The sequence below is a fragment of the Suillus fuscotomentosus genome (genome assembly GCF_016647785.1).
Source record: "Suillus fuscotomentosus strain FC203 chromosome Unknown F5891scaffold_153, whole genome shotgun sequence".
In the NCBI taxonomy this organism is placed as follows: domain Eukaryota; kingdom Fungi; phylum Basidiomycota; class Agaricomycetes; order Boletales; family Suillaceae; genus Suillus; species Suillus fuscotomentosus.
Window position 1 is genome coordinate 1 of NW_024539665.1, and position 14,938 is coordinate 14,938.

The 14,938-nt window shown below is 45.3% G+C and overlaps 4 protein-coding genes across 4 annotated transcripts; 2 read left to right on the forward strand and 2 right to left on the reverse strand.

Annotated features, from left to right (window-relative positions):
- Positions 1–2,587: 2,587 nt before the first annotated feature.
- Positions 2,588–2,863, forward strand: F5891DRAFT_1073069 (uncharacterized protein; the record flags this gene model as incomplete). The annotated part of the gene is made up of 2 exons (XM_041363324.1): positions 2,588–2,685; positions 2,736–2,863. Coding segments are annotated over exons 1-2 (218 nt in total), but the record flags the coding sequence as incomplete, so codon positions are not given.
- Positions 2,864–4,774: 1,911 nt separating this feature from the next.
- Positions 4,775–7,168, reverse strand: F5891DRAFT_987275 (uncharacterized protein; the record flags this gene model as incomplete). Its single annotated transcript, XM_041377885.1, has 7 exons — positions 4,775–5,134; positions 5,194–5,337; positions 5,390–5,569; positions 5,624–5,944; positions 5,997–6,251; positions 6,304–6,449; positions 6,817–7,168. The coding sequence occupies 7 exons, from the start codon at positions 7,166–7,168 to the stop codon at positions 4,775–4,777; spliced, it is 1,758 nt and encodes a 585-aa protein (XP_041217547.1).
- Positions 7,169–7,469: 301 nt separating this feature from the next.
- On the forward strand, positions 7,470–10,866 carry F5891DRAFT_1131772 (uncharacterized protein; the record flags this gene model as incomplete). The annotated part of the gene is made up of 10 exons (XM_041364700.1): positions 7,470–7,764; positions 7,820–8,082; positions 8,239–8,343; positions 8,402–8,603; positions 8,654–8,882; positions 8,932–9,064; positions 9,113–9,288; positions 9,346–9,523; positions 9,546–9,876; positions 10,229–10,866. The coding sequence occupies 10 exons, from the start codon at positions 7,470–7,472 to the stop codon at positions 10,864–10,866; spliced, it is 2,550 nt and encodes an 849-aa protein (XP_041217548.1).
- A 2,267-nt stretch (positions 10,867–13,133) lies between these two features.
- F5891DRAFT_987277 (uncharacterized protein) lies at positions 13,134–14,388 on the reverse strand (the record flags this gene model as incomplete). Its single annotated transcript, XM_041377886.1, has 3 exons — positions 13,134–13,913; positions 13,965–14,093; positions 14,149–14,388. The coding sequence occupies 3 exons, from the start codon at positions 14,386–14,388 to the stop codon at positions 13,134–13,136; spliced, it is 1,149 nt and encodes a 382-aa protein (XP_041217549.1).
- Between the last annotated feature and the right edge of the window lie 550 nt (positions 14,389–14,938).

Consider the following 14,938-nt stretch of genomic DNA (forward strand, 5'->3'; position numbering starts at 1 on the left):
ACCCATCTATATAATTATACCCCACCTCGGCCCACCTGTCTATGTAATAAATATTTTATAGCACCCTCGGCCCACCGGTCTATTTGATATCTCTTTCGTCGGCCCACCCGTATATGTAATACATTCCACGTCGGCCCACCTGTATATGTAATACACCCTACGTCAGCCCACCCGTCTATGTAATATTCCCCTACCTCGGCCCACCCATATATGTAATACACCCACGTCGGCCCGCCCGTCTATATAACAATATTTGCCTTACATCTCTCTTCAGCCCAGCTGTCTATAATATCCTACTCTACATATTACCCAGATGGGCCCACCCATCTCCATGAATGATCATATTCCCCCGGCCCATCCGTCAACATTAAGGATATATATATCATTGGCATACATGGGCCCACCCGTCTCCATCGGAAATAATATGAGTCCCGGCCCATCCGTCATCATCGAGAATATACACAACATGGGCCCATGATCAGCTGGCCCGTCTCATACGGGATATTATGGAGGTCGGGTGGCCCGTATAATACGGAATTTGTCACTGAAGGGGCTCCTATGTAGAGCTTTTATCTTCAACCTTCATATAGTACTATAGTTCTATTTATGATGTAATTACTTTGTTGCCTTGTAGTTCTTGTATTGCTCTGTGGAACCTTGTGAAACATTGTGAAACCTGTAGTACTGTACCCATGTACCGTCTATGGACTTGTATGGCTCTGTATTGACATGTTGTTTCTGTAACCAAATTTGTAATTTGCTGATGCATGACGGGTCTTGATGCCTTCAATCGAGTGCCTCCGAAAAGCAATGACTTCTTTCATTCTAATTCAACTTGAAGGTGTGATTTTTATCAGGGCAGGCCATAAAGACCTTTGGATATGAAGGGAAAAGGGAACTCAGTCCCCTTGACGTCAATAACCTATTGTAGGCCACAACAAGTAAACAGTCAATTGTCTTATAATATCCAAAGCACAAGACATTAATAATGCATCAAACAAGTGGAAGTGATACAACCACCATAAATAGAAAAGACCTTAACTATGATCACCCTGGTTCGCCACTGTGACCACCTCCATAAGCACAGTCTGCCACTCAACTGTGAGCATCGTCATTGCTGCCAGGACTCAGATGTCGCCGTCAGTCATCCAATTCATCCACAATGTCGGTGTGAGACAGACTAAATAACTTACCACTCTTAGCATCACATACTGTTACGACTTGGATAGGTCGAGCCTTCTGTAGCCAAATGGCTAGTCTCAAGCAGTCAAAGCTCGGTAGAAGAATGGTGTTCTAGCCTTGGATGAAGCCCAAGGGATCCTCTGACAAGCTTGGTAAGTGCAGCGGCTCGTCAAACTGTAGGGCTAATGGATATATGGCTAAGGTAGCGTTGGCTTGCCTTAGAAGTGCAGAATCAAGACAGAGGGACTGGGAGTCACTTTGAGAGGATGTTCAAGGGAAAACCAAGTACAAGGATTGTACCAAGTAGATCAAAGTAAAGAATACAATGATATGTGTCTAAGTTATATAGGGTCTATCCTACATAGTTCGGAAGGTGTTTGTATCTGTGGATCTATCTGAGTCAGAGATAAGATCCATGAGGCAAGCCTTGCTTGTCTGATAAGATGCATGAGGCGCCTCTTCTATGTCAAGATACGTACATGAGGCGCTTTGGCCTCTAAGGTCCATCAATGCATGAGGTGGCATGCATCAGTCTAGTTCTACATGAGGCATACAGCCATCATGATGGGATTGGGAGGCCTTCTGGGCCATAATGAAGTTACTAGCAGTCTAGACTGCTGTCAATCAGGACCTAGGCTAGGTCCAGGCATGTTGACTGTAACACATACCAAAAATGCTCTCACCAGCACTGACTGCCAGCATGTTGGATTGGGCTATATTGATTCTCGAAGTGAATGCTGCTCAAGAAAGGATGGATTCAACTCAAACATGGCAACAAAGTGGCTCTGACCTCTAATACTAGCAAACTCCGGTGTAAACAACGCCACCCCCGCAAGATCAAATGTAGGTTGTGCCTCTTTTTGAAGTAAGCACAAGGGTCACTTTCAAACCAGTGTATTCTTTGAGCATCTTTTCCACATCCCTAGTATGTCACTGCTGGACTATCCACCCATTTGGAACGGGGAGACTCTCGGAGAAGTCGGTATTCTGCAGAGGGCAATGAGGATTTTGCCAAGCTGTGTGTATTTATTGTGTTACCTGTGGAAGGGTTTCAGCAGCCTGACAGGTGGGAGTCAACATAATATCTGATGAAGCAAGTAAAAATATACAGAGGAGCTCATTGAGGTGAAATGGTAAGGACGTAGTCTGACTTTGGCCTTGTTTGAGAAATCCCCTATACCATTAGGCTGAGGCTGAGGCATGCGGAGCTTACAACATACCATTGTGACCTCTTACAGGCCAATCACACTGCACTCAGTGAGCATCATTGATGCCCTCCAGACGTTTGCTCCTGCAGGCAGCGCAAGACACTATGCATGAAATATGTCGCATTGTCATGAAGATGTGGGCTTCCGGAATGAATTTAGGAGTCGACCAGAACAGTACCCTGAAGTTGATCACATACATACTCTCATGGGCGAATGGAAGGAGGATGTGATACAGTTAATCTCCTGGTTGGACTGGAGCATGTGGGTGAAGTGCCGACTGGCCTGTGGTTTCGAGGTAACAAAGTCAAGTTACTTGTTTGTGAAATGACTGACCTCGTTGTATAGGAGATGTGCTACTATTTGCCTACTTGGCCATTTGGGTTTTTCCGGACTCCAGCGCACCACTTCAAGGCCAATGGGACAGTGGTTCATTATGGCCAGACCCAAACAAAGGGGAATGGAAGAGACCACAGATGCCATGCGCAAATGCCCAGTGCATGTCAGCAACTGCTGATGTGGCTCAGATGAATGCGGATGATGGATGAGAGTGAGGAGAACAAGGGAGAGGAGATGGATGAGATGAGACGAGCAGGAAGGAAGGAAGACATTGAGTAATGTACTCGAGTTCAAGTAGTGTAGGGAGCATGAAGCAGGCCAACTCGGATAACAATAAATGCATCTATGACACAAAAGTAAGTTATGATGATGTGGAATTGGCAACTCACCATTTTCTGACATGGTGTGATATAAAAATGAGTCGCGGGTAGCAACAGAAACTTCAGAGAAACAAAAATAGATGTGAGGTTACTAACTACACTTACTAAGTACCAAAGCCACGGCCTGGGCCACCGGCTTTGGCTTTTCAACATCCTGGGCCAGGCCAAAGCCATGGTCAGGCCATGACCTTTGGCCTGGCTTATTCTGGCCTGGCCTGGCCCATGGCCTGAAGCCAGGCCACATACATCACTATGAGTCTTTGCTCATCATGGATGTCGGCCATCTGGTCACAGCCATGAGTTCTCACTTACATAACCTATGTTGACCTTGCCAGTTTCATCTGACATGGATTTTGAATTTTGAATTTTATATACACTTGCATAAGCTCAGGTAACTAAGTTCCTCGAAAGTGGCCAAAGATTTGTATGTCACTGTATCAGGAGTGGCAAAGCAAACATGTGACTGAATACAATTAAAACTCAGATTGGGTCAGCCGCAACCTGCCGAAGGCCCCCCCACCATGTTGCCTGCCGTGCCCACAGACAACATATCATCGACTGCAGCTCCACAGCTGCCAAATATTCCAGATGCCATTCTGCAGATGTCATCAACCAGACTCGTCGTTGATTGCACCTACTGATGCATGACACAAGGGTGGCTGAACACTGTCTGATTTTCACTGGGGTGAGTAGCCACTGACGGGGGTACCTGATTGTATACGACTTCTGATACTCTTTCCACATCTCTGGCTGAATGCCATTGTCCAAGATCTTGCCCACACTCATTGAGATAGCACAGGCCTCCTCGTCTATGGTGCACCCATTCAGAACCGCCCATGGGAATGCAGGTCAAAACTATGTTCTGAAGCGCACAGGTGAGTCATGTGGTTGAATCCTGGTTTCACAGCGACCTGCTCATGCTCACTTTGTCAGAATCACACATTCCCTACTTGAGCTGCGGCTCAGGCCAGAGTCATCTGAAGCCAGGCCAAAGTAGCAGCTTTTGGGCCAAGCCAGGCTGGAACATCACTACTGTCAAATATCATTGTCAAAGCATCATGATATTCGACAGTAGTCGGGGTACCATCCGCTCGGAAGGTAATTTTACATCAGGAAAACTGCATATTGCTTAATGTTTCCTTAAATGAGGTTAGAGTCGCTGAAAGTGTGAAAAAGTCCAATTCAAGTCCAGAACCAGTAAGAACACTGCACTTGAAAAAATTAGATCCATTTTCTTATGTTTGAGCTTAAATTTGTCTTAACGCGCTTTGCAAAACAAATGTCAGAATTGTCCAACTTGAAACTGCTCGTAAGTGCGTAACAAGACATGAGTAAGTATAAAGTCAGGAACAAGTCAAAAACATGCCAAGCAGAATGAAAAGTGCGGTAGCAGTGAAACAAAACAAGTAGCAGGCTCAACTGAGATGATTAATGAGATGGGAGAAAATGACACAAAATCATGCAGCACTGGAATGATCAATGAGATGGGAGAAAATAGCACAAAAGCATGCAGCAATGATATCAAATAATCGTACTAAGCTTGCAAGAATGCAACCAAATGGGCGAGAAATGTAAGTGCACCGGTGAACATCCAGGAAACAGCGATCTGGAAATCAGGATGATGAGTGAATGACAATGGTTAATGCATGCAGTGAAGTGAACTTACCTTTAGCGGAAGGCAAGTAAATTGACATATTCCTCATCAATCTCTTCCTCAGGCTCATCAGCTCCCTTGGACCGTCCTCCACAAGAGGAAGCTTTCATGTATTGCTGTGCTTGCTGAACAATGCCCTGCATGGCTGTAGAGGGAACATTCTTAATTGCTTGCAAGAGCATGCGTGTATCATAACCCCAAAGCAGCTCAGAAAAGCTCTCATTCTCCCCAATAACAGCTTCCTGGATGTCTCCATTGACAGCTGATGCCTTACCCTTGTGTATAGTAGTAGCCTTCTTCTTTCCCTTCCCAGTAGCCGTCATGATAGTGAAACTCATTGCTCCTACCAAAAGAAGGTACAGAGTGCATTTTACCTGTCAAAAATTTAAGATGAGTAAAAAAAAGTGGAACATAGTAAACGTAGGATAGCTACCGCCCCTGCCGATAAAGCAAGTGATGCCCGCATAATGTCATTTTCACTGTTGAGCGCTGGAACTTCCACCCGGCCTTGGGTATAGTTGAGATGTGCAGCAAATGTCTGCAACACAAATGTAGACTGCCACATCCCCATCCATGCCTAAATGATAGAACTGTGTTAGCATGAGGTGATGTAAAAAGACAACACAAACATCTGGATCATCAGAAGTAACATCTGAAAAAAGGAAACAGCTATCTTCAAGCCAGAACTTGGCAAAATCAATGTGCTCTTGGTCAGTTTCATAAGTACAATCAGAAGCCATGAGACTCGTAATGATCATGATGGCAGCCAATCCAAACCCTCCACACCATTCACTGAGGTGTTGTTTAGCCTACCATTTGTCAAGTAAGTGTTGGCCTGTAAATTAAAGATACTGTCAATGTACCACATGATAGACAGCACCACCAATGACGATCTTGTAGTTCTTCAGTGATGGATTGTCTGCATAAACGATGTTCCACGTCTTTGTCAGAATCGGGATGAGTGTGTTGTCCTCGATCAACCAAGGGTGGACATTCTTGCCACCCGTTGCATGTGCGACTGTAGGGATGAAAACTCCGCGCCATAAATTTCCGTCCAAGCAACCAGGAGGAAGGTCACTGTTCTTGTATTTTGCCTTTGAGGGCTCTCCAACTGCCACCTCACTTTGTGCCTCTCGTTTGATATGCTTGGGCGGAGGAGCATTATCCACGATTTCCATGTTGGCCTTGAATATGAATTTGTATCAGTGAAGTCTTATGTAAGTTGATGTGACCTACTGATGCTGTGACTCGCTTATTCCCACCCATGTTCCTCATGGCAGCGCTAGCATTGTGGTGTTCAACACCAGAATCATCATCATTATCTACAAATACGATAGCATCTTCCTGGCCCTCCAAGTCCACGGCGATGTCCTTTGGTTCAGATCGGGTAATATGGGGACGGGTGTTACCCGATCCATGTTGAAGGAGTCTTAATTGCGAAGGAACTGGTGGAGTTAGAGGTTGGGGAATATCTTGGACTTCAATCACATCCTAAATAAATATCAATATTTAAGAAATTTGAAACTATACAAAACTTAGCTACCATCAATTTTTGATTGCGCATCGTTTTACCCATGTTTGCAAGGGTATACGCCACCAAGTGCTCGGGTCCATCAGCTTCATCTGGTGTGCACTCTTCAGCTTCAACATCATTGTTAAACACAGAGCCCTCAGGTGTCGCAGGAGGAGCTGTAGCAGTAGTGGTTGCATTGGTTGTTGCATGAGTGACTCAAGAGAGTGCAGATCCTGTCGGACAAGAGAGAGAAGAGGCACTTTCTAAGTGCAATGGCACCTTGAATCCAGAGTCGAGCTTTGTATTGACTCGTTGAGCCCAACCTGAAACTGCAGCTATTTTTTTGATGTCACTAGTAAATTCATGGAGCAGATTCCAATAGAATAATGTTGTTTCAGTTAGTAAAGCATGATGAGCAGTTAAGAAAAAGTACCCATGTCAGCTTGTTTCCATTCCCAGCGGCGTCTGATGCACGTGAATGGGATGGCTGCATGGCAATTTGGACTGCATTAACAGCATCACGGTGATCAGTCCTCTGTATACATTTTCTCCATCCAAGAACTTGAGAGTCATTATCTTCATCGTCATCATCGTCATCATCTGCAACAGTCTGAGCATGAGAGGAAGATGCTGTTGTTGTTGTAGCGCCTTTCCCAACTGGGCGTGGTCGTGGCTTCTTTGTTGAGACTGCATTCTTCTGCTGGATGGCCGCTTTCTGCTGAGCAGCAGTCACTTGAGTAATGGCCTGTCTTGTCTTTTTGTCTTGTTCATCTTGTTTCTTCTCTGCGCACACCTTATCCTCTTTGAGCTGAGCTGCGGTGTGCCTCTTCCGTTTGGCATCTAGAACCACCTGAGCAGGCCTCTTCGATGCATTGGTTGGATGTGTGAGAACCATGACCAGCAAGACTTAAACAAGGTGGATGTGAAGATGTGGCAATGAGGTCAACTTGCTGAAGCTTAGAGTTGTTAAAAGTTATTTTACGTGTACGTTTTGTTTTCGCTACACACTACTATTACAACTCAATCCCTCGCGATTAGCTCATTTTATCACAATGTCAAACACATGCCCTCGTCGCCAGTCTTGAAGAAGTCTTCATTCACACAAAGTATTTCAGGCTAATATGATTTCCTGTCCTCATGCTGGCTGTGTGCGTTCTTTCAAAAACAGATCCAGACTCACACAACATTGACATGCCATGCATGACTATTCTTTCAACATCCCAAATGCCCAAGAACGTTCTGTTCTGGCTGGAGAACCGAACCTTGAGGCGGGAGAAGGCCTCGAGGTGCAAGATGAAGGCCTCGAGGCAGAAGAATCAGGCCTCGAGGCAGGAGAATTCAACCTTGAGGCTGGTGAAGCAGACATTGAGGCTGGAAATTGGGACATTGAGGCTGGAGATCAGGACATTGAGGCTGCAAACTCAAATATTCCACCGACTCCGGTCCTAAATCCTAAAGAGACCTACCGAGATTATCACTTGGAGCTCAATGGTGCGCATCTGACTATTCTATCACTGACATGTTTCTTATTTTTCTATTGATACAGGAAAAATCTGTGATCAGTTCCTTGACCCAGATACTCTGCCACCTCCATTCACAACAAGAGAACATGGTGACTGGACGCCATTCCATGATCGCACAGAGTTCAAAACCGCGGAATTTTTATATACTCAAAATCAAATGTCCGGCGGTGATATCGACAAGCTTATGTACCTATGGGAAAGAACCCTTGCGCATCATGGAGACATCCCACCATTTGCCGATCACAAAGACCTATATTCGACCATCGACGCAATACCCCTTGGAGAAGTGGCATGGGAGAGCTTCACAATGAAGTTCAATGGGAAAGGCTCAGATCCTAATGATTCTGAGACTCACGCCCCATGGATAGATACTCCTTACACTGCATGGTTTTGAGATCCCCATGCCATGGTCCACAACATGCTTGCGAATCCAGACTTCAAGGATGAAATGGAGTACATGCCTTATCATGAGTGGAAGGGAGAGGGAGATGACGCAAAACAGCAGTGGCGCAATGTGATGTCAGGAGACTGGGCATGGAATCAAGCTGTAAGTTCTTTTACTACATCTCAATACTTGACATGAAGCTAATCTAAATTAATCTCAGGATGAAATAGCCAAAGATCCGGCAATGCATGGCTCGACCTTTGTGCCCATTCTTCTTGGAAGCGACAAGACAACGGTCTCAGTTGCAACCGGGCAAAATGACTATTATCCCCTCTATGCCTCAATTGGCAATGTATACAATAGTGTTCGGTGTGCTCATCGTAATGCTGTCACTGTCGTTGGCTTTTTAGCCATACCAAAAAGTATGTAATAATTTCATTTTTATGGCACCTGCTTTACAAAGATTCTACAGCTGTAAAAAAATATTCCGATGATGCGCATTTTAGAAAATTTAAGAAACACTTGTTTCATTCATCTCTCTCACAAATACTGCGCTCTTTCAAGACCTTCATGACTGTTCCTGAGGTCATGCGCTTTGGGGATGGTCACTTTCGACGTGTCATCTATGGCTTAGGACCATACATCGCGGATTATCCAGAACAGGTTGTACTTTCTTGTATCGTGTCAAATTGGTGTGCTAAGTAAGTAATCTTTTTGTGTGAACTTGTCTAAATCTAATGTATTCTCAAGATGTCTTGCTTTTCCAACAGATCTAGATGGCAAAGATGCCCAACTTCGTGCTCGAGTAGTCACAGACATCCTGTGTGATAATGTTGACTTCAATACTCTGTGGTGTCAGTGGGGTGTTGATGCTGACGTCGTGGTAAGCCTCATTTCATTTTAATCACTTCAAGCTTTCTAACAACAGTAGCCATTTACGAATGATTATCCATGTGCCGACATCCACGAACTTCTGTCCCCCAATATCCTGCATCAACTTATCAAAGGTACCTTCAAAGACCACCTTGTCACCTTGGTTGAGAAGTACTTGGAACACATACATGGAAAGACTCACGCCAAGGTGGTGATGGATGACATAGACAGAAGGTATGCTCGTGAAATCTCTCTGGTGACCCTTACTAATCCACAGATTTGTTCCTCCAGAATCGCTGCAGTGCCATCATTCACAGGCCTTCACTGGTTTCCTCAAGGCCGTTGTTTTACTCAATGGACTGGTAACAATTTGAAGGCCTTGATGAAGGTCTATTTACCTGTGATTGAGGGGCACGTGCCTGATGATGTTGTCCAGTGTTTTCGTGCCTTCCTTGAATTTTGCTACCTTGTACGACAGGATATTATTACAGAGGACACTCAAGGAAATCGAGGAGGCCCTTGACCGGTTTCATCATTATCGCAAGATTTTTCAAGAGACCGGCATTCATTTTGATGGATTCTCATTACCATGTCAGCATTCCCTGGTGCACTATGTTACACTTATCCACATGTTCAGTGTGCCAAATGGTGTGTGTTCATCCATTACAGAGTCAAAACACATCAAGGCCGTGAAAGAACCATGGCGACGATCGAGCAAATTCAATGCACTTGGACAGATGTTGCTCACAAACCAGCGCCTTGATAAACTCGCTGCTGCACGTACCAACTTCATAGCACGTGGAATGTTAGGTCCACATCCTGGTATGTATGTTTTTTTTGTATATTAATGCATACTGAATAAAAACTTGTGTACTAGATATTGGCCCACAACATCCATCGCAGGACAACGGAAATATGAAGGACGGTGGTGAGGCAGGTGGTGGTGGCGAGGTGGACGATGGTGATGAGGTGGACGATGGTGGCAAGGCGGACGATGGTGGCAAGGCAGATGATGGTGGCAAGGTGGATGATGGTGCAGTAGAGGGAACCTGAGCACAATGTGATGTGAAACTGGCACGCATGCCTTGTGCATTGTCTTTTCTTAAACATCTACCATTATCTGATCCAACAAAAGAATGCAGATGACTGTACACCATTCATGCACTTGCTAAAGAACTCGACGTATCAAACTTGCCTCAACTGGTCCACCTTTTTCTCTATGACCAACTCCTCGCAGACAACGATCATACATCTTATACTGTCCCACTCAGTGCTTGCCCCAGATTTGAAGGCCGCATCAAGGTTTTTGGCTCAGCAGCAGCTACTTTCTTTGCACCAAGTGATCCAAGCAGTATTGGGGGAATGCTACACGAACATATCTGTTCCATCCCTTCGTGGTGTGGAGGGCCAGGACGCTATGATACCATATTTGTGAACACCCAAAGCGAGGGTGGAATACATGGTATGGAGGTTGCCCATGTGTTATGTTTCTTTTCCTTTCATCACGGTTATGGCCATGATTTGAAGACTTTTCCATGCGCTCTGGTACACTGGTTTAAGCTGGTCTTTGACGAGCCTGATCCTGGAAATGGAATGTGGATGGTCAAGCCATCATTTCTCGACTCGGAGCTGGACACTCGGGAGCTCTCAATCATTCATATTGACACGATCGTTCGTGCAGCTCACTTGCTGCCCATCTTTGGCAATGAATTTGTCCCAGAGAAAGCTACATTCCACGAGACTCTAGATATTTACTGTGTGTTCTATGTTAACAAATTCGCAGATCATCATTCCTTCGAAATAGCATCTTGAGTGCATTATTTGAACTTGGTCACTTAAATTACTTGATTATCTTGCAATTTTTTCTCAGTCAGATGCCTAAGTAGTGTCAAGTAAAAACAAAGTAACTTGATGTCATCTTAGCTGACTTAACGCAATTTTTACATTTTCAAGCTCGGTTAAGTGAAGTGTAGATTTGCTGATGTGGGGCTCACAGTGCCTCCGCAGAGGACTTGAAATCAGCTATCGTGCAGCCAAACTTGACACCATCGCAGGTAGCATGTTTGACGAACATTTACTTATTCATGCATCATGAAACCCTTTCATTTTAGATACCTTTCTGCAAGGAGTCAGTTCTTTCACAGTAGAAATACAGTCTTGTCCTTTGTTTATCTCTCCAAACAGATACAGCGTGTCTCTTTGCGTTCTGACTCTCAACAACGCCATATATAATTGACCATGAGCAAAGGGATCCGTTCGAAGGTAAAGCCCAGTGAAAATCGGCTTTCAGCCGGCGAGTACAGTGAGACAAGTTAGATTTTCAGTGATCTTGATGCCTTAGGGTCTGTTCGGACATCAGCCATTTTCAAAATTCCAGTTTAACACATACAAGACCAAATAGTCGGAGACCGAAAATGATGTCACACTGATGCTAATGATAATCAATTTGATAGCGGTCACTGAGCCTATTGTGCCACACAATGCATCCCAACGACCTCAACGCCGACTTCGATATGCTAGACCTGCTAGACCCACTAGACCAAGATGATATTGTCATCGAAGAACATGATGACAGTTCAGATGCAGAGTCCAATCATGCTAATGCGGCGGACTCTGACTAGCTGGATATAAACGAGCTGCACTGGATAGACACAATGTTCCGTGGTGCTGCTCATGTAGCAATGGCTATTGCTGATGCTGCTGGTCAAGTACTCCAAGATCACACACGCACTCACTACAACAAACAGCCCTATCATACTTCCGCCTTGTCTGGAATGGCATGGGTCAATGAACTCCTCACAGGACATCCAGACCACATACGATCCGAACTTGGTGTGCAGCGCCATGTGTTCTATGTACTGTTGAATCTACTTCATGATTCAGGGTGCAGGAATTCAAAACATGTCATGCTTGAGGAGCAGCTCGCCATCTTCTTGTATGCAAGTGTCACAGGTCTCTCTGTTCACCATCTCGGTGAACGCTTTCAATGCTCCAATGACACAATATCAAAGTATGTGATTCCCCAGTGTGATAAATTTGCTCATTTTTTTGAAGGTATTTCAAACATATTCTCAACGCATTTTCCTCCCCCCCAATTTATTCATTGTATGTCTGGCTACCCAGCGCAGACAGTCCAACACCTCTTGAAATCCTTCGAAACCCAAAATTCTTCCCATACTTCTCCAATGCCATTGGTGCTATAGACAGTACTCATATCGCATGCCACCTTAGTGGCAAGGATCATGATGCAACTCGCGACCGTAAAGGCAACTTAACTCAGAACTGTCTCATATCCTGCTCCTTCAACATGTTGTTCCTTTACATACTGAGTGGCTGGGAAGGGTCAGCGGCCGATGCACGTGTTTATCATGATACTCGCATTACAGACTTCAACATCCCTCCAGGCAAATACTATCTTGCTGATGCGGGATTTGCTGCATGTGATGAACTACTTGTGCCATATCGCGGAGTACGCTACCATCTTGCTGAATGGGGGTCGTGGACATCAGGCGTAAGTAATGTTCAACTTAAGCTAACTTGTACTTACATTGTTTTGTAGGCCCTGTAATCACAGAGAATTATTCAATCTACATCATGCCATGCTCTGAAACATCGTTGAGCTTATTTTTGGTGTGCTCAAGAACTGCTTCAACATCCTGCTTCTCCCACCTCATTATAACATGGAGGTGCAGGCTCGTATACCTGCGGCACTGTGCCTGGTGCACAACGTCATCTGTATTCACGACCTGAATGACATGATGGACTACTGCCAGGTTGACGTGAATGAGCCGGAGTATGATGTTGGCACACTTGCAGAAGGTCCTCCCACTGCAGAGGCATGCACACGTGCACACCGACATTGTGACGAGATCGCCCTTTGCATGTGGGAGGACTACAATCTGATGAGAGAGCAGAGAGGTCAGTCAGTCATAGCGGACAATCTTTTGTAGTCGTTTGCATCAATTTTATGTAGTCATTTGCACTGATTTTTCATAGACGGTTGAGCAGCAAAGTGTCATAGTATTTGGTGCTGCTACTACTACTAACAATATCAAATGTGAAGGTGATGTAGCGAAAATTTACTTCAAGTATGTTGATAAGAAAAGCTTCCGGACGCTCTCCTTCTCAATGACAAGGTACGAATCAGCTATGGAAACATCTGCTTGGAAATGCTTGATAATTTCAATGATCTCATGGTCCTCCAGACCCTCCTTCTGAAGCTGAATGATAGCCTTCTGCTTGCGCACCGGAATGGGATCCACCGTGGGGCGCGAGGCAACCTGAGTTGCGCGCTCATGCATGACATCTGTTGCACGATCAAAGGAGGTGGAGAGATTATGGATCTCCTTGGACATGCTTTGGAAAGCTTCTGGGACAGCCACACGTGGTGACTTGACGGACTTCCCTGACTCGGATGCAGATTTCGTAGAGCCCGGAGGGCGAGCAAGCGACCTCATGTTATCACCTGATTCTCCAGCTGCTTTTTGTTTGCCGCTGGCAATGGTAGAAGTACCTGGTGTAGAGGGAGTGAAGGTGGGCCGTTGCATTGGATTAAAGGGAGAGGGTGGCTCAGTCATGATGGTGGAGGGTGGCGGCATCATGGCGATATCTACATCCTGCGACTCGATGTCGTTCAATGCTTCCTCCTGGTCGAGTATATTGGCTTCATCATAACTCATGCCATCTGGGAGGTGAGAAGAGGTAGCATGACTCGAAGCCCCTACCAGTGCAGCATTGTCAGCAGGCATGCAGGTGTAGAAAGCACGGCTTCCATGTGTCTTTGCCGATGGTAGGAGTTCCTTCATTGCTTCATAGTGGGGCCAGCCTTTATTCTTAAACTTCTTTGCAGTGAGAGGAGCCTGGATCATATTAGTAGTTGCCAGTGGTAGCAGAGTATTGACAGCACTCACTTTCGATGAGCCCATGTAGTCAGTCCATACCATCTCAGATTCAGCTGTGACGTTGGCGCCACGCTCCAGACTGTACTCCCATCCAGAATAGGTCGCAATTGAATCTACAACACTGAACGTGCTATGGAGCTGGAGGTCTTATTAGTATAGACTCTAGTACTGGTGCAACATGATGAGAACTTACCCATGCCCATTTCGATTGGCATGCATTGATTGTCTTTGGTGCACCTTGTGTGGTATGTTTAGATGTCTCAATAGAAGCAGCGGTCCAGAAGGTCTTGTCAAAGTTCATTCTGTCACCACCCTTAGCATGGTGGGCAGCGATGTACTGGATGAGGTGCGTTTCATCGTCCAGTGTCCAGAAACATCGGGCCTTGCTTTCAACTTCCTGACCCTCCAGTGCACTCTTCTTTCCACATACCATGGTGCTCTTTGAACGTCCACGGTGGCTGAGACTTGAACGAGTCAATCTAGTGGTAGATCACGTAGCTGGCATGTTATCAATGGGCTGATATGCTTTGTCACATATGTCACACTGACCCCAAAACATTACAAAGCAACCATATGTTTGAAATTTGAAAATTTGTGGCAAAATTTGTGTATCCGAACAGACCCTTATTATGTAAATCGGGTGCCTCCAAAATTTTAGCAATGTACGTAAGTATTAATGGGCCTAGGTGTTTGCTTTTGACCCGGCTGCTAACATAGCCTATCACTGTCAGAAACTTTGATCATTGAGCTTGTTCTGTAAACTGCCGTACTCTTTATCAACGAGTTAGCAGCCGACTTCGTGGAACGACTTCTCATCTAATAAGCCCGAATCCCTGTTAACGTTGCGTTAGCTTGTGTTTCGCCGGACTAGGTAGACCATAAGCAAACGAATAAGTCATCGGACCTGTGGCGCCTGGGATGCAATAGGTACGCGCGCAATGGCATGGTCACCACATATACTTACGGTCGACGTATTTATGTAA